The 24,795-nt window shown below is 38.4% G+C and overlaps 1 protein-coding gene across 1 annotated transcript in view; it reads left to right on the plus strand.

Moving 5' to 3' along the window:
* The window catches only part of gnl2 (guanine nucleotide binding protein-like 2 (nucleolar)), a 26,255-nt gene continuing 1,460 nt past the window's right edge, over nt 1–24,795 (plus strand). Inside the window, exons 1-15 of the mRNA XM_047362091.1 lie at nt 1–198; nt 3,574–3,658; nt 3,763–3,857; nt 4,272–4,411; nt 6,326–6,510; nt 6,811–6,877; nt 7,279–7,437; nt 7,554–7,667; nt 11,114–11,242; nt 11,696–11,800; nt 22,175–22,333; nt 22,477–22,584; nt 22,666–23,141; nt 23,922–24,019; nt 24,183–24,262. Of these exons, the coding sequence (XP_047218047.1) occupies nt 135–198; nt 3,574–3,658; nt 3,763–3,857; nt 4,272–4,411; nt 6,326–6,510; nt 6,811–6,877; nt 7,279–7,437; nt 7,554–7,667; nt 11,114–11,242; nt 11,696–11,800; nt 22,175–22,333; nt 22,477–22,584; nt 22,666–23,141; nt 23,922–24,019; nt 24,183–24,262 (2,064 nt within the window). The 5' untranslated portion in view covers nt 1–134. The remainder of the gene's footprint in view (nt 199–3,573; nt 3,659–3,762; nt 3,858–4,271; nt 4,412–6,325; nt 6,511–6,810; nt 6,878–7,278; nt 7,438–7,553; nt 7,668–11,113; nt 11,243–11,695; nt 11,801–22,174; nt 22,334–22,476; nt 22,585–22,665; nt 23,142–23,921; nt 24,020–24,182; nt 24,263–24,795) is intronic.

The following is a 24,795-nucleotide window of genomic DNA, read 5'->3' on the forward strand; positions in this document are numbered from 1 at the left end:
CACTAGAGGGACACGTGCAGGGTTTAACATCTCTGTGTCGAGGGGGGAAAGCTTCAAACTTCAGCTTTTAAACACCTCCGTTCGGGTTACAGTTTTGTTTTCCTGTGGAAGGCTTTACCGAATAAGCAGTCATCATGGTAAAGCCTCAGTTTAAGGGAAAGAGCTCGATAAACCCCTCTTCGTCCAGCACCAACCCCGGTAAGCTAGACCGTTTGTTTACACCTGGAGCTAACTGTAGCTAACAGCGTTAGCTTGCTCTTCTACTTACTGCATGCTGGATATACATGCTGCTTATTAGATCTTAAAGTAAAATTGTAAGCACAAATGTCGCTATGATAGTTTAAGTTTAACATTTTGTCTAGCACTGTAGAAGCACGAAATTCAAGTTTTTGGTTAAAAAAACCACATATTTATGGAAGAAATTCTTGTTCCATTTAAAGTAATTTATAAAGAAATTTAATAGAACCTAATAATTTAGATTAGATTCAGTTGTACAGTGCAAGAACATCCTAACTTTCTACACGTGAATTTGCTACAAAAGACAAACTGATTTGTGTGTTGTGAGAAGAAAAGGAGTTGTGGGATTATTTTGAACTTTCATATATCAGTAGAAACCTCTGATTGTATGTTTCGTTTACCATGTACTAACCTTTAATGTGTGTAACAATAATAATTTATAGGAACAATGTTATGGTAAGCCCAAAGGAGTAAATGTTGATCTTTTCAGGGCTCTTTTTTTTCCCATGTTCTTGCTAGATAAAAATCGTTTTGACATATTTAATCTCTGACTGTGAATGTGTCAGCATTAGGGCGTCCAGACCCAAACCAAAATGTGGTAAAAAAAAAAATATATATATATATATATACATACAGGTCCTTCTCAAAATATTAGCATATTGTGATAAAGTTAATTATTTTCCATAATGTCATGATGAAAATTTAACATTCATATATTTTAGATTCATTGCACACTAACTGAAATATTTCACGTCTTTTATTGTCTTAATACGGATGATTTTGGCATACAGCTCATGAAAATCCAAAATTCCTATCTCACAAAATTAGCATATCATTAAAAGGGTCTCTAAACGAGCTATGAACCTAATCATCTGAATCAACGAGTTAACTCTAAACACCTGCAAAAGATTCCTGAGGCCTTTAAAACTCCCAGCCTGGTTCATCACTCAAAACCCCAATCATGGGTAAGACTGCTGACCTGACTGCTGTCCAGAAGGCCACTATTGACACCCTCAAGCAAGAGGGTAAGACACAGAAAGAAATTTCTGAACGAATAGGCTGTTCCCAGAGTGCTGTATCAAGGCACCTCAGTGGGAAGTCTGTGGGAAGGAAAAAGTGTGGCAGAAAACACTGCACAACGAGAAGAGGGGACCGGACCCTGAGGAAGATTGTGGAGAAGGGCCGATTCCAGACCTTGGGGGACCTGCGGAAGCAGTGGACTGAGTCTGGAGTAGAAACATCCAGAGCCACCGTGCACAGGCGTGTGCAGGAAATGGGCTACAGGTGCCGCATTCCCCAGGTCAAGCCACTTTTGAACCAGAAACAGCGGCAGAAGTGCCTGACCTGGGCTACAGAGAAGCAGCACTGGACTGTTGCTCAGTGGTCCAAAGTACTTTTTTCGGATGAAAGCAAATTCTGCATGTCATTCGGAAATCAAGGTGCCAGAGTCTGGAGGAAGACTGGGGAGAAAGAAATGCCAAAATGCCAGAAGTCCAGTGTCAAGTACCCACAGTCAGTGATGGTCTGGGGTGCCGTGTCAGCTGCTGGTGTTGGTCCACTGTGTTTTATCAAGGGCAGGATCAATGCAGCTAGCTATCAGGAGATTTTGGAGCACTTCATGCTTCCATCTGCTGAAAAGCTTTATGGAGATGAAGATTTCATTTTTCAGCACGACCTGGCACCTGCTCACAGTGCCAAAACCACTGGTAAATGGTTTACTGACCATGGTATCAATGTGCTCAATTGGCCTGCCAACTCTCCTGACCTGAACCCCATAGAGAATCTGTGGGATATTGTGAAGAGAACGTTGAGAGACTCAAGACCCAACACTCTGGATGAGCTAAAGGCCGCTATCGAAGCATCCTGGGCCTCCATAAGACCTCAGCAGTGCCACAGGCTGATTGCCTCCATGCCACGCTGCATTGAAGCAGTCATTTCTGCAAAAGGATTCCCTACCAAGTATTGAGTGCATAACTGTACATGATTATTTGAAGGTTGACGTTTTTTGTATTAAAAACACTTTTCTTTTATTGGTCGGATGAAATATGCAAATTTTGTGAGATAGGAATTTTGGGTTTTCATGAGCTGTATGCCAAAATCATCCGTATTAAGACAATAAAAGACCTGAAATATTTCAGTTAGTGTGCAATGAATCTAAAATATATGAATGTTAAATTTTCATCATTACATATTATGGAAAATAATGAACTTTATCACAATATGCTAATATTTTGAGAAGGACCTGTATGTATATATATATATATATATATATATATATATATATATATATATATATATATATATATATATATATATATATATAGTAGGTTGGTGTATGGCAGTGTTAGACTTTAACATATGCAAATTAATCTCAATAAATTTAGAATATTATCAAAAAGTTAATTTCGGTAAAACAATGCAATAAGTGAAAAGCATTTACTGATTCATTAAACTAGGACTACATATTAATAAAAAAACATGGCCTTTTAATACTATTGTTAAATGTTATGATGACAGAATTGATTATGATTAATACAAGAGACCAAATATAATTTTGCAAAGCAATGTTTCAGTGCATGGCTCTTAATATCTTATAGCCTTCCAAGTATGGCATTCAAGCAGTCATTTGAGATTGCAAAATTGCACACATTGATTTTGCAATGGTTTAATGATTTGATATATTGTACAATTTTTGATATATCTTAAACGTTTAGTTGATTTTGACAACTATGGCTTACAGCTAATAAAACCCAAAATTCAGTTATTCTGGAAATTGGCATTTTAGAAAATAAAACGAATAAAACCAGGATTTTTAATACTGAAATGGTAAATTGTGGCTTACCTGATCACAATAAAAGCGCACTTGCAAACTAAAATATGGCAAAATTTAATAATACATTTTCGTAGATTGCAAGGTTTTTGTTTTCTAACTTTTTTGACACATTCTGGCACAATGGTGTGGAAGATGAAACCCTTATTCACACGTTATGGGTTTGTCTTGAATTAACCTTTTTGTCCACCTCCTCGCTGAGCTTTTGTGTATAATCTTTTCTGAAACATTATAACTGGTACTAAAATAATAAAATATCTAAACTGCAAAATAGGCAAATAATTCATATGAATATAGTTTATTAAGATTCTTTACTTTTAAGTTGGAAAGTATGGATGTGAACAGTTGCGATGTTTGAGGTAACTTCATTTAACGCCTTTTTCTTTTGTCTTCTATATAATTGTTTTGTTTATTTTTGTCTATGTTTATTTTTGTATATGTATATGCCTGTTTTAAAAGCTGTTTTGCTCATGGGTTATTAAAGCCACTGAACATTAATTTCACAGATCGAGCCAAGGGTGCAGGCGGGAACAACATGAGGGACAGAACCACTATCAAGCGCCTGAACATGTACAGGCAAAAGCAAAGATGGTAATGGATGATGGCATCTTCTATGTTTGTAACATTGTAACATATTTCCAGGAAATAGAAAAACAAGTGATGTGTTAACACCGATGGTTTGGTTCCGTCTACAGTAACAGCCGAGGGAAAGTTGTCAAACCTTTACAGTTCCAGTCTACTGTTGCTCCAGGAACAGTTGCCAGAGTTGAACCCAACATCAAATGGTTTGGTGAGTGTTGTATTTCTATTGCTGCCAATGGTGTTAGAGAATCTGCTGCTGTTCTGCCATTATTTAAATCAGAATATCATTGATCTGAATGTGTGTTTGATATTAAAAGCAGAATGCATTTGCATTTAGGGTTCTCTGTCTATCTGTCTTTATGTGACTTTATCTTTACAAATGCTCATAAAATTATCAATTGCTTTATTTTCTCTTGGGGAACAATGATAACATAAGAGTACATTTTCCTCAAATATGTATAGCCCATATTTTCATTTCTGGAAGGAATTCATTTTTTTGTTTGGTTTTAGATTCAGTTTTATTTGAATGTTTCTGATTTATGCACAGCTTTTGTCATTGCCATTAATTAAAAAATGTTTAAACCAACTGAGCTTTGATTTGTGTTTGCTTTATATATTTCAGCAAACACTCGGGTGATCAAGCAGTCATCCCTCCAGAAGTTTCAGGATGAGATGGGTGCCATCCAGAAGGATCCATATCGTGTGGTGATGAGACAAAGCAAACTGCCCATGTCTCTTTTGCATGACAGAGCCAAAGCACACGTGAGTAAAATAACATGAATCTCTTGGTGCAGTGTTTTAATTGTGTTAGTAAGCTTTCAGAATCCACCCATACACCACCATGCGACCTTTTCATGTTTTGTCACCTTAGGACTACAAGTGTTGTATTTTATTGGGGATTTGTCTGACAGGCCAACAGAGTAGTACATCATTTTTGAAGTGAGAAAAGTATACATGGTTTTCATTTTTTTTTTTTTTTTTTCAAAGCAAAATCTGAAAAGTGTGGCAAGCATTTGTATTTAGCCCACCTGCCTACTGTATCTCTATCACCAGCACATCTAGAAACTGAAATCTCTGCCCATTTTTCTTTGCAAAATAGCTCAAGCTTTGATATTAACCATTCCATTGTTGCTCTGGTTGTATGTTTAGGATCACTGTCCTGCTGGACTATGAACCTCCACCCCAGTCTAAAGCCTTTTGTAGCATCTAAAAATGCTTTTTAGATGGATGCCTTGTGTTTAGCTCCATCTATCTTCCCATAAACTCTAAAACCATCTCTGTCACTGCTGAAGATAAGAATATCCATAGCATGATGCAGCTGCCACTATGTTTCGCTGTGGGGATGATTAATTCTATGTGTAATGTTGGTTTTTCACCACACATTGTTTTGCATGTGTTCAATGTCAAATTATTTATGAAGCACATTTAAAGCCACACTAGCTGAACCAAAGTGCTGTAAAACAAGTCAAAAAACAATCAATAAAAATAATACGAGAAAAGGGCTAAGATGAGATGTAAATTGGAATTAATGTTCTTATAAGGTTTAGGTGGATGGCCATGTTGGTTTGGTATTTGGTGGGTTTACAGTAGTGCCATGCTTTTTCTGTTTTTAGACGATGGCTTTAACAGCGCATTTTGAGATGTTCAAATCTTGGAATATTGTTTTATAAACTACTCCTGCTTTAGATTTTCTCTACAGCTTCATCGCCGACTTGTCTGGTGTGTTTCCTGGACAATTTTGCACTGCTTTGCGTTGGTGTCATGGTTGTAATGTAATAAAATGTGAAAAATGTGTAAGGTGTATAAATACTCTTTTAAGGCACTGCATGCAATATTTAATGTACTGACCTGCTGTCTTTGTTAAGGATCTTGGCACATGTATATTTTTTTTGACAACCTCTGTAAGTCTACCCTCCTCATGGAAATGTTGCAGTAGAGGTATGGGTTATGTTTTGGGATCACTGGAACATTTGATTAGGACTGGCACAGTTTCAGGGTGTTTTGTTGGCTTTTCCGTTACATATTTGGGTGGTCTGTTTACTGTATACTTTTGTTTTGTGTTTGTCTTAAATCCTTGGAAGGGGTGTAACCAAAATTAGTTCTAGTTCAGGAAAAAGGGGAGAAAATACTTTTCACCATCAGAACTTTACTTCACTGTGTCACATCAGATGTCCACTTTTTATTTAACTCAAACTTGTGGCATGTATTTCATTCATGCTACAGCTTAACTATGAATACGCAGCCATGCTTTTCACATTATGTTTTTGTTCTGCACTACAGGGATGTGAAAGAGTTTTAAAACTATTTACTTCTAAGAAATAATATAAATGCACTTTGTGGCCCTTATATATTGAAGAACAAGATGGAGACTGAACATTTAAGATCTACTTAAAAGATCTTCCTCCCACAGTCCAAAGACATGCCTGTTAGGTTAATTGGTCGCTCTAAATTGCCCATAGGTGTATGAATGAGTGTGTGTGTGGTTGTTTGTGTGTTGCCCTGCGATGGACTGGCAACCTGTCCAGGGTGTACCCTGCCTCTCGCCCATAGACTGCTGGAGATAGGCACCAGCTCCCCCGCGACCCACTATGGAATAAGTGGTAGAAAATGACTGACTGACTGACTGACAAACAGGAACAATCAGGGGTCTTAAAGTGATTTTCTATATAACTGCAGAACTCTAAGGTGCACATTCTAGACACTGAGGGCTTCGAGACCACATTTGGACCTAAGGCTCAGAGGAAGCGGCCCGCGCTCATGGTTGGAGACGTGAAGGACCTTGTAGAGAGGGCAGAGGCTTCGGCGCTCAGCTATAGCGCAGACAAAGACACAAACCTGGTGACGGAAGACACAGGTGTCCGGTATGAGTTTCACTTCTTCTAATAACAAAACGGCATTTTGGGGTAAGTTGTGTTAAGTTGATGAATCGTCATATTTAATGATGATGAGCGCGGTGGTGGGAGAGGGGTAAAGCGCGCGTCCCATGTATGGAGGCTGCAGTCCTAGATGCAACCATCGCGGGTTCCAGTCCCGGCCTGTTGACTGTTGCTGGATGTCTTCCCCTCTCTCTCCACCCCATTTTCTGTTGGTTAACTTACAAAATAACGGCCACTAGAGCCACAAAAAAATAATAAAATAACAACTTTGAATTTTTGCAACAGGGACGAAGTGCGTGAGGAGATTTTCAAAAAGGGTCAATCAAAGAGGATCTGGGGAGAACTATACAAGGTGACAGTTTTCAGATTCTTTTAAATATTCCTATATTCTTAATCTGAGAAAATGAACATATGTCACGGCAAAAGGCTCATTGATGCTTATCAGGAGCAAAAGCCTGACCTGTGCGGTCCGAGCCAACAGACTGAGGCTTAAACTGCTGAAGAGTAGTCCGGTTTCCATGCTTTTAGGATGTTTTTCATCTACACTCTGGTTGCATCATCATATGTCCCATTTGCAGTCCCATTTTCTTAACTATGTGGTTGTTTTGAGGAAAAGCTTACAACCTAATGGTCGGAGGTCATTTGAGTGTGATTGTATATTTGCACCAGAGAACACAGCCAGTGGTCTAAAGTTAATTTTGCCTCTGTTGCACTGAAACAACTTGTGCTCAACCTGATTTTTTTTTTATAAAGGTGATTGACTCGTCTGATGTCATCATACAAGTACTGGACGCCCGTGATCCCATGGGAACGCGCTCCAAGAGCATAGAGACGTATATGAAGAAAGAGAAACCTTGGAAACAGCTCATCTTTGTATTGAACAAGTGTGACCTCATCCCCACATGGGTCACGGTGAGTTTCTTGTAGCAATGTCAGTCTTGGTTTCCTGTGTTGCTGTAACTGCAATAGTTTTTTTCCTACTTTTATAATTCACCTTCTTGTCTCTATCTTTTTTTTTTTTTTTTCAGAAACGGTGGGTTGCCGTTTTGTCCCAGGAATACCCAACTCTGGCTTTCCATGCCAGCCTGACCAACTCATTTGGTAAAGGCTCTCTCATCCAGCTCCTCAGGCAGTTTGGGAAGGTAAGCTAATGCCTGGATGGAATTACGGTTGAATAAAAATGCAAAAATCAACCTAAAATCCACATTTAATTCAGCAACTAGTCTGAGAATTTTAAACGTAATCTTGTTTGCTGCAATCCAGATCAAAACAATGCTTTTCCGTGGTTAAAAACGTAAATAATCTCAGCCACCTTTAGGTTTTTAGGAAGGCTGTTCAACAAGTGAGGGCCATAAAAAGAAAAAGATGCCTAAGTGGATTTTTTTTGTTCTTACTTTAGTAGTTGTATCCAGATCCCTTTTCTGAATACCTTAGAGATCTGGATGGTTTGTGAAGGAAACGTAAATCAGATAAATGTGTGGCACTAAGATCAGTAATGATTTTAAAAGTCATTAAAAGCATCTTAAAATGAATCCTGTAAAATAAACGAAGCCAATGCAGAGGTTCGAGTTTTACTTTTAAGTTCCCCTTTGAAGAGTCTCAGTCGACCCCGTTATGATGTTGGCTGGTCAATGGAAGTTTCATACAGGTGTGGACCGCCACCTCATTAATAGATATTCTATATGGTGTTCAATAAAGACCACGTTAAAATGGATTACTGCATTATTGTACGTGTCAGTGAAACTTGCGCGTGTCGACATGAGTTTTCCGCCAACGTGAATCTTTAGGAAAACTAAAGATCGCAGCTGTCCCTATTCCATTCGTATACCCAAAAGCCATGCCGTATAAGAGCAAATTCAGGATCGTGTTATTTGACCAAAAGGATGTAGCGCAGCACTGCGGCCCCTTTCAGGCATCCTGAGGGGAAATTCAGATTCCGATATTTATGCATGTTGTAGAAAATGGAATATTTTGGCCCTGTTTACTTAAATATTTAGAAATTTGATTCGTATTCATACTGCATATAAAATATACCACCAGGGTTATTTCACAAATTACAGTAGTCTTCATATGACCTTTAACTTTGAGTAAAAATACCATCATTTAAGAATTTGACTGTTAACTGAAAAATTAAAGAATGTATAACATGAAAACATGAATTGCTTTCATATAAAACCGAAAAGCAACAGTTGTTCCTGTTACTGCCAATATAATTTAACATGATTATGATGTTAATATTAACATGATAATTTAACTGATTATTAGTGGTATTATGATGTTTACCTCAAATGCATATTTTGTGTTAGAATTTAGATATATTGACAGTTGAAGTTACCGTATTTTCCGCACTATAAGGCGCACTTAAAAACCATTAATTTTCTCAAAAAATGACAGTGCGCCTTGTAATCTGGAGCGCCTTATATATGGATTAATTGGTTAATTGGTTGATCCATACTGGTTGTACACGGCGCTCTGTCAAAATGTTTCAGTACGACTGGTAAACTACAAAGCCGCACCGCTTGCAGCATTACGGCTACCGTAGTCAGGGGCGTCGCCGAAGTAATAGCGGTAAACACCTGTACTGTGCTTAGTCCTAGTCCAACACCACTTGTGTGTGTATAACGACCCCATAATTGCACCTTTCAAGAGATACGCTTACGATGCTGAGTTCAAACTCAAGGCTGTCAGCTACGCAGTCGAGCATGGGAATAGAGCAGCAGCGAGAGAATTCAACAGTTAACGCTACTATATTGTGAATGTACTTTGATTTAGTGCATCAAACTGTTTCTTTTACGTGTTTACTGAATCAGGGAAAAGTTCCCTTTCACGTTTTAACTAACGTTTGATTTCAACTTCAACTTCATAGACTCCAATGCATTCCTAACGTGCGGTTGGCTCTATTCAATAGAATTCTATGTAGAGGAGACCTTACCATGAGAGTGAATGGAGTTATCAGAACGCTGGTTTGTAGTGTATTAATAAAGTTTGACTGACTGACTTATCTGACTGTTTTGTTGACATTCTCTTTAGCACAGCTCCATCTAGTGGATGCATAACGCAACCCCAGTCAAACGTTTGACTGCAGTAGCTTCTATTCTATGCGCCTTATAATCCGGTGCGCCCTATATATGAAAAAAGTTCTAAAATAGGCCATTCATTGAAGGTGCGCCTTATAATCCAGTGCGCCTTATAGTGCGGAAAATACGGTAAATACCCAGTAAATTATTAGTAGTATTTATATAAACTTGCTTTTTGAATTGAATATTGAACCTTTTTGTCATTTTGCTCTTTATACAGTAACACACTGATTAACAAGTTAATGTTAGCTGGTTAAATAGTCAAGCTTTCTGCTCAGATATGCCATTTGGATTGCAGCTGCCGTTTTACAACATCATCAGTGGTGTTCCTTTAATTCCATGCCATGACTGTTCAAGTTTTTTGTGACCAGAAATATTTCCAAAAAGCTGAATTTATCATTTTCCTTGGTGAGTAAAAAATATAGTATTGTGTGTTGCCAGTCAGCTGGCTACACACAGCCTGCTGACTGGCAGTGTGTAACAGCATGTTGGGAAAAGGAAGAACTGTTGCTCTGTGGTCTATACAGCCACAGAAAACGAAAGTCACTCCAGCACTTTCTCTGGCTTCCCATTGAAAGGACTTTAAGGACGATATGAAGGAAATGATGAGAATTATTAGCTGTCTTGAAACCATACGTTTATAAAATCTTGGTGTCCCTGCTACCTGTAGCTGGCCATGCCTGTTCATTTGTACCACAAACAGCTTTTTTTCTGTTTTTCATATTACTAGTTCAGGCTGAGCAAAAAAAGGTTTTGTACACTTCAGAAACCCCTTTGTTTTAGCTTGTCACAGTATTAATAATTTCTTATTCACATTGAACAATTAGGTCTGCAGAGAGAATCATCATGGCTGACCTTCCCTCCATCCAGGACTTCGATCTAGAGTCAGGAAAAGGGCAGCTAACATCTCTGCAGACCCCACATTTCCTGGACACAAACTGTTTCGCCTTGTCGGCGCTACAGAACGCTATTTGCAAAAACCAGTCCCCAAAAAGACAGCTTCTTCGCCCAGGCTGTGTCTCTGATGAACACTTAACAGTCAGAGTGCCCAGATCAATGGATACCATACATATTTGCGCTAAATCAACCATGTCTTCCTCTTTTGTAAAAACACTGTACATATACATATTTACAAAAAACCTTTTATTTATACATTTTTTCATTGAGAGCAAAGTTAACCGAAGTCACATTACGTTTTTGTCTGCACAAACCTGGTGAAATAAAGCTGATTCTGATACTTATTTGGCTTTAATACCTGCCCCTGCCTTAACTCTGCTTTAAATAATGAGCTGTTTTGCTGTCCAAAGACTTTACTTCCAGAAAGTTGACGTTTATAAACATTTTGAAGCTCCGTTTGTTGTGGCCATTTTGTACTTGTGGTAAGACTGCTGCATTTACTCTGGAAACAAAATGAAGAAAATTGTTTCCTATATAAAGCTTGGTGCTTAAATGGTTTCACATAATTTTGTGTCCAAGACTGTTCAGTTTTTTTTTTTCTCTCTCATTTACAGCTGCACACAGACAAGAAACAGATAAGTGTGGGTTTCATTGGTTATCCAAATGTGGGAAAGAGTTCAGTTATCAACACTCTGCGGTCCAAGAAGGTCTGCAACGTGGCGCCCATTGCTGGAGAAACGAAGGTAAAGCCGACATTCTGTCTCATCTGTTGAGAGTCCATACAAAACGTTTCATATAGTTTTATATAGTTTGAATTTGTATGGAAAGTTCTAATACAATGATGAGGATGTTAAATATGGTGAGTCTTCCAGGCAGCTGCAACAACAGAGGTATTTGTCATCTATGCTTTGAACGTTTGCATATCAGTCCAAGTATTCTCATAGAGCTGCAGCCAATAACTTTAGTTTCCCATCTTGTCTACATAGTTGGATGCTCAATGTTAGTTGAACCCTGCTGCCTGCACTGCTGCTTGAATCTCATTATTTATATGCAAAAAGTCCATTAAAGTACCACCTAATTATTCAATATTAAAACTGAGAGGATTGCTGGGTTAGGAGATAAATACAAATTTTAGCTGAAATTAATACGTTTGTGTAGTTGCTTTATACTCATCATGGTTGGCATCTGTGTCGTAGGTGTGGCAGTACATCACACTGATGAGGCGCATCTTCCTCATTGACTGCCCCGGTGTTGTTTACCCATCAGAGGACAGTGAATCTGATATTGTCCTAAAGGGGGTGGTAAGTTTATTGTTTTTTTTAAGAGAATTACTGGAAATGATATATGAAAAATGTATGCACAAATTAATTTTGAACGGTCCTCCATGTATACCCAGGGTCCTTACAAAATCAGGTATTTAATTTCATCCAATTTTGAATAAGTACGGGCAGAAGAAAACTGAGTAAGGAAAAATTCCCAGGTTTCCAAACTTTATTCTTTTTTCCATCATGTAAACGATAAAAATAAAAGTTTTGGGGGGAAAAGGCTTTTTATATTGATGTATAGTATATTTAGATTGTGTCTCTCATTGATTATTTTAGTTTTTGAGTGACTGAGAGAGCCCACAGATGCATGCAAATTTATTCAGAAATCAAAAAAGGACTGTTTCACTGTCAGGTCTGCAACCTGTCGCTCTCCAGACCCTCCACTTAGGCTCTTAATAACTTTTGACCAAAAATGCTACAGAATTGAGCAATGTTTTTAAAGTGTAAAGGTAATTATGCTAGAAATGCTAGCTTAGCAATTTTTCCTCAGCCTTTTTGATGCAAAAATATGCATAACATTTCCACAAAGAATGACATTATTAGTGCAAAGAATGTTTTGTTTTTTTTATAAGGTAAAATTTTTTTTTATCTAGCATTACTGCTCTCACACACACTATTGTGTGTGTTTGAGGGAATAATCACTCAACAACAGGGCTTTATTATTGTAAAAATAACTAGTGTTTACTCAGTTGCCATTTTCAAAGGTCTTCAGAATCTTAGCATTACAGATTCTATTCATTTATGAATGTTTCTGACTCTTTCTGTTTGTTCAACATATAGAGATTTTTAAAATGCAAAGTGCATTACAAATTTAATTTTATTATTGTTGCTGAACGTAAATGGCAGTCTCAGTAGATGATTACCTTGACGCTGAGACTTCCAGAAACATTCTTCAAATACGGCACATTCCCTGACAGAGGATCCATAAAAGCTTGGGCGGATAAAACAGGAACAATACTGTTTCCTGCTGAAAGTGTTTGTCTCTAACTGTCAGGATGTGACATTTTGGACTTTGTTTGTGGTTTTTTGTTTTGTTTTGCTAGATGTTTCTTGTTTGAGGGTTTGTATTCATGTTTATTGCTTTCTGTGTTCTGACAGTTCTGGTTTCCTTTTGCCTCCCAGTGTGTTCTCCTCTCGTCTTTAGTTTTCCTCTTTTAGTTGTTAATTATTCAGTTTTTGTCCCCTTTACGTTCATTGTCTCCCTTGGCTCTGTTTCCTCTAATTTATCTTTATTCTCCAGTCCCTCCTTTTATAGGTTGGCTTTAGTTACTGTTTACTTTTATTCTAGTCCTCATTTCTTCTGCTTCATTCTCAGTTTGTTCTATCCGTGTTTTCTTTTGTAGTCAAGATTTCTTTATGGTTTCCTTTTGCTTAGTGTTAGGTATTATTTAGTCAACTCAGAGGTAAGAACGATACAGTCAGAGTTACTTGCAGCAAGGGTAGCCCACTTTGCGGTGAAACTACAAAGTTTTGACACCCTATCTCTTTATTTATATACACAATTCAACAGACAGTTCAGACAGGGTGTGTGTGTGTGAGACAGAAAGGAGGCTGGTTCACACAGAGATAACAATGATCTCACACACACAGGGAGGAAGGCATAGTGCAGGTGCCTTGCAACCCAAAGTGTTTACATGAGTGATAACAAGTTTTTGCACCCATCCAACAGTCCCTCATTTTATCACAAGTAAAAACATTTAATATAAAAACGAGTAAGAAAAATACTTTGTATGAGCGAAAACCCACGGACGGTAAACAGATTATATTTTGTGGGAAATACTCATACGGCCCCGCCGCCCTCGGCGACCATGAAAAGTTAAATGTTGATTAATACTTGAAATCATAAAAATAAAAGAATTAAAAAATCTGCCCTGTTTATGTCATCATTGTACTTTTTCTCATTTCACTTAAGCAACAACTTCTTTCGATTTTCTGCTGTAAGGTCATTTTATGAAATACAATGTATGAGTACACTCAGGCTTTTGATGTGATTTATTTACAACATGTCATCATAATCGTCCCCTTCATTTTCGTGCATTTCTACCTGGTTCAGTGTTGCATATGCTACAGTGACTGACTGAGTTACTATTCTTTGTACCATGCATTTGCAACATGGGATAATACATATTGACAGGAGACACAGAAGGCCCATGCATGCTATTACTGCAACTAGGAGAACCTTAAACAGATTTATCCATCCCCCTGTGAGCATCCAATCTAACCAAGAAGAGTTAGGATCTGGGTGGTCATGTGTCATGACATTTTGCAGATTCCGTAGGTTGTTTAATGCTCCCGTTATGTTTGCAGAGTGTATATTATCTGGGATATATGTGCAACAGGTGTTATTCAATAGAACACAAACGCCCCCCGTTGATGCTGTTAGAATATCCAAAGCCATGCAGTTCTGAATTATCGTGGCTCGCATAGCGCTCATTTCTGTGTTTTGACCCTCTTCTACTATTATGTAGTTATTTAGAAACAATCCAAATCGATAACTTAAAGTTTCCACGCGCAGCATTAATTTGCCCACACCTAACCAGGGTAAGAGAGATAATAATGTTTTATCGTCTTTAGACCAAAGTTTAAATTCATCTGGGACATTTGTTCCCCAAATGGGGTCATGTGGTTTAACATCTATTTCCCTTTTTGATCTCCTATGTGGTATAACTATAGTCTGCTTACTGAGTACCACAGTGTGATCTGATGTGAAAACTGGGGCACATACACCATACCAACTGGGTGGAAGTACATAAGCGTTATTATCACATAACCATGCCACCCCTTCTATCCAGTATGTGCCGTTTCCGGGATTGTTCCTGTAAGTGTAGAAGTAGTTACATTTCGTAGTATTCCCTACAAAATGAGTATGATTCCCTGTAATATTTTGTCTTATGCAGTGTCGATGGTTTCCGGGGTCTGTTACATATGCTTTGAATGGTTCTGATTTCCCTGTAATGTTGAGAGGTTGCCATTGTTTTCTGTCGCAAGTGCAGTTTTCTGGGTCACAACTATAATTTAATCTCTGGTTACTGCGCAGTGTAGAATTCACAACGATCTGATTTTCATCTGTCCACATTCCAGAAGTGTTAAATATGAAAGATTGGTTTGGCATAAGAAATAACTTTTTATTTGTATATCCTATCAGGCCCATTGATATGGCGTAACTTGTCTCGGTGAGGTTCATAGCTTTGACATATATGGTGGGGCCTTGGGAATGCACGGGCATTATAGAACACACATAACAATCAGTTTTATTTTGAGTTTTAGCTGTGTCATACACATAACGATACCAGTAATTTTGCAGAAATGGGTGTGTGTCATGTCCTTCCGTCAGTGGTCTGAGATGGGTCCCGTCTGATGTCCATCTCTTCTGGTTCGGTATCACCTCCTGTGGATCCTGCTTTAGATAGAGAAAGAGTCCTGCTACCAGAATTAAGCTCAGGCTTATCAGTCCTGTCCACATGTTACAGAGAGCCATTTTATAATTGGGCGCAGATCAGCTGTTTTCTTCACCGGTTTGAGACACTGGGCCCTATGGGTCCTCCAACCCCTTTGAATCCGGACTTCCTTCTGCTTACCCCGTCGGTTGGTTTGGCTCCTGTAACGGCAAAACTGGCTTACAGTGGCTTTTATGGATCCAGGAAGGCCTCTCTGCTATTTTCAGAGCTGTGGGCGTTGTCAGGAGTATTTGAAACGGCCCTTTCCACCGAGGAGTGCTCCAATCCTTCCGGTGGAGTGTCTTAATCAGGGCCAGGTCTCCAGGCCTCAGGTTGTTCTGTGGGATAGGAGCAGAGATTATCGACAGACCACTGGACATTTGTTTTTCTTTTGTCTGCAACATTTTATTCATCCACTCAGCTAATGAAGTTTCCTGTTGTGCTTTCTCTATTTCATTCATGTCAGAGGGCAGAGAAAACGGTCTGCCATGTACTATTTCTTTGAGAATACAAATTTACATCAGCAACTTGGTGTCACGTGATCTCAGGCTCAGAACACAGTGGGTGGAGCCATACAATGATGTACAGTAGGTGGCAAATGGAGTAAGACCAGTTTGATTTGGAGTTATTCTCATCCATAATTTAACCAGGGATAGGCATTCGGGCCATGGCCTCCCTGTTTCTTCCATTGTTTTCCTTAATCTTTAACTGAAACCCTAATGCATTAGAACTTAGTTCTATTAATTTATTTACAAAATGAGTTCCATTATCTGACCTTATAATCTGTGGGATACCATATGTGGGGAAGAAATGTGTCACTAGGTTCATCTATTGCAACTAGGCAATATTTCTTCTCCCGTGTTTGCAACAAATTATGCATGATCTGCAAAAATTCTTTGTATAGTCAGAAAAATTTATAGTGTAGCATTAATGCTTTACCAGATGTGACATATTCCCCCCTTGACACGTGGGTCTTCCCAATGTGTCATTGTAGCCGCTGTGTTGTATACATTTTTTGGGAGGATTGGTTTATCTTCTATCTGATAGATGTCATCGTTTTTCTGTGCTCCTCTCTTTAGCCAGGCCTTTATTTCTGTCTTGGGTGCTGACTGTTGGGCGTCTTTCAGCACGTCTGTGTCTATAAATAGCAGATCTGACATTTTCTCTTTAATAGGTTGAAATGAGTTAGTTCTGTCCCTGATGATGTTTTAAAACCTCTATTTTGCCAAATCTTAGCATGGTGATGTACTGATCCGAACACGTATTGGCTGTCTGTGTATATAGTAAGTATTTGTCCCTCATGTAATTCACATGCTCTTACTACAGCATATAATTCTGCTGTTTGGGCTGAGCATGTATTGGGTAGAGATTTAGCTTCTATTATCCTATCGATGGTTGTTATTGCATAACCAACTCTATTCTTTCCATATTCATCTTTAGATGCTGAGCCATCTACAAACACAACACATGAATCTGGTATAAGGGTTTGAGAAATGTCTTGTCTGGGTTTGGTGTCTTCTTCAACTTTTGCTTTATAAGAATGTGGTTTTCCATCTTCTGCAGTAGGTATTAGAGTACTTGGATTTAAAGGGCACATCTTTTTAGATTTATGTTTGGCTGTGATAATAATAGTGATGTCAGTGTGATATGTCTTGCATGTAGCGTCAGGTGCTTCTCTTAATATTCCTGACTTCAACATATCTTGTATTATTGGCTTAGTACCTTCTTCAGCTTCTGGCTTGAAGGGGTATTGGCGGACTGATAGCCTTTTTTCAGATATTAGTTTAACCTTGTATGGTGGGAACCCCTTTATAAGCCCTACATCAGTTGATGATTGGGACCACAGTTCAGGTGGGACAGCAGCTAGGGCAGGATGCATGTTGCTCTCTTTGCTCTCAGCTAATCCCTGTATTTGTCCCTCTGCCTCATCTAAATGTATCCTTGGATGGACTTTGACTATCCACGCCAGAATGAGCTTCCAGATTCCTGTATTAGGATCCACTTTTGACAGTGTCAGTGCTGTTCCTGCGGAGGTTTAAAGCCTCTGTTTTTCCAAATTCTTATTATTCTTTTTTATCATATTTTATATGTCCTTATTACATTTAAAAATGAGATCACTATTTTTGGTAGTTGCTATTATTTTAAATAATGCTTGGTTTAGTTCTTATTAAAAATAAAAAATAAAAACTCACTCAATGATGAACACAAAAAATGAAGGGCATATTATATCTTATAATCTTAGTTTATCTTACCCAGTTTTATAGATACAACATACAGTTTCAGTCAGCTTTGTATTTAGTTCAAGTAACTAAAGTTTGTTTCAATTAACTCAAGTTTTCTCTATTTCAGTCCAATCCAGTAATTCTGTTAAAGTTCATTTCATCTTGTGTTAAGTTTGAGTGTAATTCGATCATTTTGAACCTGACTGGAAAAAGTCTAAACATCTGTTAAAATCTTTTTGTTTTACCATAGAGAACTGACCTAATATTATTATGGTAATGTTGAGGACTCTAATTTTTACATAATATGAAACAGACATTTATTTCACAAAAACAGAAAGTCAAACACAGACATTTGGCCACATGAAAGTTTAAATAACCTGTTTGTAAAAGAATTATGAAAAATTGAAGACAGATCTATGAACTTTCTTATGGTTATCAGTATTTTCAATACAGGTAGAACCTTTGCTATCTTTATGATTTTTCGAAAAAGATTCTGGAAACCTTATTAAGATATAAGTTTGACAAAGATCATCAGAACATCAGACCTTTATTAGCGCTTTTAAGGTCCCTCAAAGATGCATTACAATGAAATCAGTCATTCCCATTCACACACTACTTACTTATTTCTTTGTCAGAGTAATTTTCTTTGCAAAAATTTGAACATAATTTGACTTCTATTATTCTTAAAATGCACATTGTTTCCTCATAACCCTTTTTGTTTCCACTAGGTCTGTTTTGGACACCTAAATTCTTTTTTTTTTTATTCACCAAGAATCAATAAGGTGGTCTTAGTGGGTCCACCTTAAAGGTGTTATCATTGTCAGGTCAGTGAGGTTCATAAGTCAGTCAGAACCTTGGTCATTTGGTCTGTGCACATAATGTTTCATAGATCCAGCCTATGATTAGTCAGCAAAACCTCCACCTATAGGAGAAAAATTGATTGTTAATGAATGAGCTGCATTTCCTAGGAACACTGTCTTCCTCCTGGATGAGCATCACCTGTTGAAAAACTTTCATCATTGTTTGTTTCACATATTCACTCACATCTTTATATTATACCAGTAGGTGAAGTTGTTAGTATCTCATGTAGACTGACATATACTGTTGCATTTGGAGAGGATCTCAGATTAAATAAACATAGTTAGAGCTTCAATCCAGGTTCATTTTGTGTCTGCAGACTTTAGCCAATTTTTCTTTTTTTTATACATAAAGAGCAAGATGCAAAACATTTTCAAAAGGCAGATTGTGGCAGAATGTAGACAAAACTGCTTATTGATTGACAAAATAACATTCAAGCACACAATCACCATGTTAAAAGGCTCTACTTCTAGAGAATCACTAAACTTCTGGGGTCCGATTTTGGCCCGCGGACCTTGAGTTTGACACATGCAGGGTAGAGTTACAATTTTTTTTTCAGACCTTTCAGCAGAGACAGGCTTCTGCTGTTTGCAGAAGTTTTATCTTTGTTTTCAGGCAGCTGCATCTCTTTGTCAAGGTCGTTTCACAGAGCTGAAATTTAACTTCTCTCAAAGAGGAAAAATCAAGAATGCACACAATCTGAGCCAAATATGGAATTATTTCCCTCTAAAATGAATCTTTTGCATTTTATCATGATATTGTTGGTAGTATAACATCATAGAATGATTTTTAAAGCACCTGTTTCTCACTAATGCTTGCCTACAAAATCTTTTACTCTCAGATTACTTCTTTAACAACATTCTGTTCTCTCTTCTCTAGTCATTGTTCACTGGGTTGTCCAGTTGGACAGTTTCCATGTTGTCCACATTGTCACCTCCTCTTTTAACTTCTTTTACCACGTCCTCTAAAACCACCTCTTAGTCTTTATAATTTGGGGCTACCTTGGTATTCTAACCTGGGATGGGTGGCGGTCTGCCCCCCCTTATTTGTTTTCAGTTAAGCTGAAAGTTTTTTCCTGTGCTTTTCTTAAGGCATCAGTATTATGGCTATGTCAGTTAAAAGCTGCTCTTATTGTTGTTTTATTTTTTTATTCATCTTTTTGTTTTAATCTGTTTATCAACTGTGAGCACTCAGGGACTGAAAAGTCCCCTTTGAAATTATAACCTGGCAAGGTTTTTTATTGTCTCTTGAATCTTTTGAATGCATAATCTCCAGTTTAAGATCCCCGTGTAGTTTTAGGGTTTCAGTGATAATTAAGTTACCTGAAAATCCGTATTTTTATGCCATCGTGTACATATTTCTGTTAAATCAGAGCTTTTTCTCTGTTCTTCCCCCATTGTTCTTTGTTATTTTTCTCTTTTTAGTTTTCATTATTTCTAATTTTAGATCCCCTTGTAATTTTAAGACATCCTTTGTATCTAATTTGCCCAAAAACCCATGTTTTTTATTTTTTATTCCATCTATGACAGATCATACCTGCTCCTTTTACATAGTTCTCCATAAACTTTACATCCCCTTCTAAGTCAATTAGTTTACTTCGTTTCTTCCCCATTATATTTTATGTTAGTTTAATTATATTATAAATGTCCCAGATAAAAGGTCACTGGCATGAGACTTATGGAGAGGACATTAACACGGCCTTCTACTGCGACTAATTCGCAGCGGTGTTAATTTTCTGGAATGAAATCCGACCTGAATCTCCAAAGTCACCAGTACGTAGTTTTAATCTGGGCAAAATAAAACACAGGACTAGCAGAATCCTGCTATGATTCTATTAAAATGCTTAGTCCTCCATATAAACACACAACACAGTCACACAGTTAGTTTCAGGTACCTTGTAATTTTTCTAAGTTAACTTGGTGTTATTTTATGAGCTCAATTTACTCCGTTCTTTTTACTTTTATAGCGCTTATTCTATTCCCTCGCAGGGGAATAACCCTTAGTCGTTTTATTTGGCCCCTTTCTTGGCGGGGCCCTACCTTAATTTGTCACTATTCCTTTCACGGTGGAATAAAACCATCCGAATGCAGCGTCCTTACCGGCGACGCACTACCAACGACTGTTAAGTACTTTTCCTATGAACTGTATTTTAAAACTGTCTCACCTCGGAGTTGACTTCTTGGTGACTCTCTGGACCCTGTGAGAGTCACCCCGCGCCGAGGAAGGCAATAACCCACTGGCCAGGTGTGAATTCACACACACCGGGACTTTCAGCCACTCCGGCTAATGGAGGCTGTGCAGCGGTGCTTCGCTCGACGTCAGGCTTCCCCCACAGATCCCAGAGTCACTGTTAAAGCAAAGAGAAATAAGGTTATTGAATTAATCCGGCTATGAAGGACCAATAAATGTTAGGTATTATTTAGTCAACTCAGAGGTAAGAACGATACAGTCAGAGTTACTTGCAGCAAGGGTAGCCCACTTTGCAGTGAAACTACAAAGTTTTGACACCCTATCTCTTTATTTATATACACAATTCAACAGAATTCAGACAGGGTGTGTGTGTGTGTGTGAGACAGAAAGGAGGCTGGTTCACACAGAGATAACAATGATCTCACACACACAGGGAAGAAGGCATAGTGCAGGTGCCTTGCAACACAAAGTTTTTACATGAGTGATAACAAGTTTTTGCACCCATCCAACACTTAGGCCTTAGGTTCTTGTTATTCTTCTGTTCCTTCCAGTTCCTCTGTTTCCTTTACCTCTTGATTATTCTAGATTTCTTATGTTTTGGTTATTTTATCTTAGTCTATTGTTCTGCTTAGGTCTATGTTTCTTTTTGTTGTTTATTGTTTCCACCTGTCCCTTCTGCCTCCTTGCCACACCTGTTCCCTGTTTCTTGATTACCCGCCTTTGTTCTCGTTCTGTATATTAGTTAGTTTGGTTCTTGTGTTCGAGGCTGGTTTGTTGCGTCACCTTCCCTGCGCCAAGTTCCCTTCGTTCTGTTAGACCTGGACTCCTAAACTCTCTGTTTTCATCCTGCCTGCCTACCTGTGAGTTTAGCCTTTATTTTTTATTTAAATAAATCATCGTTCTGCCTCGCCATGCCGACTCTGCATCTGCACTTTAGTCCACAACAAAAACCCCAGCATATGACACTAACAGCCGTAATGAAACTCAGACATGTCTCTGCATTTTAGAGAAAATGCAGTTGCCTTTTAAATACCACATGTCTCACAGAAAAAAGCTAACCTTGAGTCTTTTTTTTTTTTTATTAACAATGTTCACTCCAAAGTGTGTTGTTGGTGCCACTACCTGGTCAGTCTTGTTCATGTGTGTTCACTGATCCCAAAAGGATTGGATTTTTGAATTTCCATCTATAGTGGTCAGGGTGGATCATGGTGAGAGTCGTCTGATTCCGGCTGGCAACTGTCTTTTTTTTTTCTTTTTTTGTCTCGGTGCACCTATGATTTTAATTTTTTTAAATGGAGCAAGGTTATTCCACATAGTGGGTTGCAGAGAAGCTGGTGCCCATACCCAGAAGTCTATGGGCGGGAGGTGGGGTACACTCTGGACAGGTCGCCAGTCCATCGCAGGACTGGCGACCTAGAAAAATCCATTTATTACACTGCTTAATGGAAAGCCAACCTCAGCACTGGGTTGGTTAAATGTACAGATAATTAAATCCAGCAAGGCAGATGCTTTTGATGGAAACATCTAGAAATGCGATCACAAGTGTCAGTTTTGCTGTTAGAGAAGTTTAGGAATGCAGTCACCATAATTTCAAGTTTGGAAGTTCATTTGTTACATTTCTTCTCTTCCTCTTCTTTGGTAAGGTTCAAGTGGAGAAGATTAAAAACCCAGAAGAGCACATCGGTGCGGTACTGGAACGAGCCAAACCCGAGTACATCCAGAAGACCTACCGTATCCCAACATGGAGTTCGGCTGAAGACTTTCTTGAGAAGCTGGCATTTCGTACTGGGAAGCTTCTGAAGGTCATCGCTTCATTTCTTTTAGGATTTCAACAGATTTTACTTATATATTATTTGATCTATAATTTTGATCTTCTTTGCATATTAAAATACCATCATGTTTCAGAATTTAAGTTATAAAAAGTTTGTTTTATCTGTGATTATAGGGAGGTGAGCCCGATCTTAGTACAGTCTCCAAAATGGTGTTAAATGACTGGCAGAGAGGACGGATCCCTTTCTTTGTGAAGCCTCCTGGACCTGAGGGAGATCCTGATGTAAGAGTTTCCGAAATCTTTCACTTTTGCATTAAAAGTCTGTTTTTTGTGTAAATTACTGAATTAGTATGACTTCTGTAGAATGAAAAACCGGTGCCCATAAAAAGACCACCCGCTGCAGTGGAGATCGTTCAGGATGAACAGACAGAACATCTGAAAACTGTCTCAGGAGAACAGGAGGAGCAGCATCAGAGACAGAAAGAGCAGGTCCAGAAGATCCTCACTAATGTCCGACAGAACTTTGGCAAGATCAACGTGGCGCCAGAGTTCACCGAGGAAGATTTAATCCCAGTGGAGTTGCCAGACCTTGATGTGTCTGACTTTTCTAGCTCGGACGGTGATCAAGATGTTGACGAAGACGAGGGCAGGGTGGAAGATCAGCCCAGTGTAGAGCCAGCTGATGGAGATGCTGATGTCTCAGAGGAGACATTGCCTCAGACTCACAGTACGAAAGGCAAAAAGAGTTTTCGGGAGGTAATCCGTGAGCATGATGAGAAAATTGCCAAGTACAAGCATTTCCTGGACCGAGCCAAATCCAAGCGCTTCTCTGCAATTAGGTAAGTTCTGATGTTCAAATTTCTTATTAACTTTTTCATTTCTCTTGGACAGTAATCTGTCTGCTTTTTGTTTTGCTACCAATCGGTAGCCTGTTCCCACAATGACTAGAATAGAAATTTCCTTTATTGTCCCACAGTGGGGAAATTCAGGTGTGTCAGGAAAATCCAGCCTATATTTAAAATAAGGATGTGTTTCAAACCAAGTTATTTATTAAGCTAAATATGAAAAGACGAAGGTTGCTGGGTGCTTAGTTGAGAGCTGGTACTCTTCCTCTGGCAGTTGAAGTGGACTGGTTCAAAGGGCTTCCTGAAGATCAACATTTATGTGTTATGTGAACTTAATGTGGTTTAGGATGAATTTCATTTTTTTAATTCAATGTTCTCTGTATTATAATCTAAAATAATGTAAGAAAATGTAACAGAAAAATTCCTCTTTGTTTTGGTTGACAGAGGCAGGTATGTTAAGCCGGCTTCTGTTTTAGCAAAACTTTCTGAAAAGGCTTTGCAGCAAGGGCAGAGTTTTGTATCCTTCTCTAATGTACGTTTGTTATGCAAATTAGCTTTTGTAAATGTTTGTCCTGTTCTGTGATTCTTGTTCGGTGGCCATCTTGGTGTTCCTCTTTGTGTATTTGTTGTTTTAGTGTCTTGTAGGCTGGGCACCATACCATGGTGCATGACACTTTAATAAATAAATCAAAATCTGCAAGTCTTTGAAGAAATAAACAGTTTGCTTTGCTTGGAAAACTTAACAGTTCACTCTTTCTTCATCTGTTTGGACAGAATACCAAAGGCACTTTCTGACAAAGTGTTTACAGACATCAAGACCAAACAAGAAGCAGCAGCTAAACAAGCACAGAAGAGAGAGAATGAGTCAACAGGTATGCCAATTTATCACTCTGAGTTTGGAGATGGGTTTTAAAAAATATGTAGGATGTGGTGGATGTCCAAAAGTTTTCAACAGTGCAACTGTTTGGCTCAGTCATGTTGACATTGAAGTACTGAAGGCTGTTTTCTTTCTCTTTTATCTGTCTCTGATTTTAGCTACAAAACAGAAGATCAAGAAGAGGAAAACTGAGGAGGATGTTGAGTCCATGCAGCAGCAAAAGCTTACATCTAAACAGGTTTGGAGCTTTTGTTTGCCTTATGTCAAATAATGTGCCTTACTTAACTATTCATACATCTTTCGACTGTTATTTTTTAATCTCTTAATGTGCGGAACTTTGCTCAACCATTTGTTGTTTTTAGTGTGCTTTTTAAATAAATTGGATTAGGTTTGACGTTTAAGGCAGGGTCAGGAAAACAATATCCCAAACTTTGAACATCTCACAGGACAGGTTTTGATCCATCATCTGAAAATAGCATATGACAAATCTGCAAGCCTGCCAAGAAATAGTCACCCACATAAAATGACAAAAGTAGCCAAGAGGTCCATGTTACCTCTGGTGGAGCTGTAGAGATCCACAGGTCAGGTAGGACAATCAGTTGATGGGACAAGAAATCTGGCCTTTGTGAAAGACCAACAGCAAATGAAATGAAAGCCATGAGACGTCCCATTTAAAGTTTGCCACAAGGCATTACTTGACAAAACAAATAGGTGGAATGGGTGCTCTAAATGGACAAAACTGTGTGAAGAAAAACTGTGATGACACATCAC

The sequence above is a fragment of the Girardinichthys multiradiatus genome, chromosome 3 (assembly GCF_021462225.1).
Source record: "Girardinichthys multiradiatus isolate DD_20200921_A chromosome 3, DD_fGirMul_XY1, whole genome shotgun sequence".
Classification (NCBI taxonomy): Eukaryota; Metazoa; Chordata; class Actinopteri; order Cyprinodontiformes; family Goodeidae; genus Girardinichthys; species Girardinichthys multiradiatus.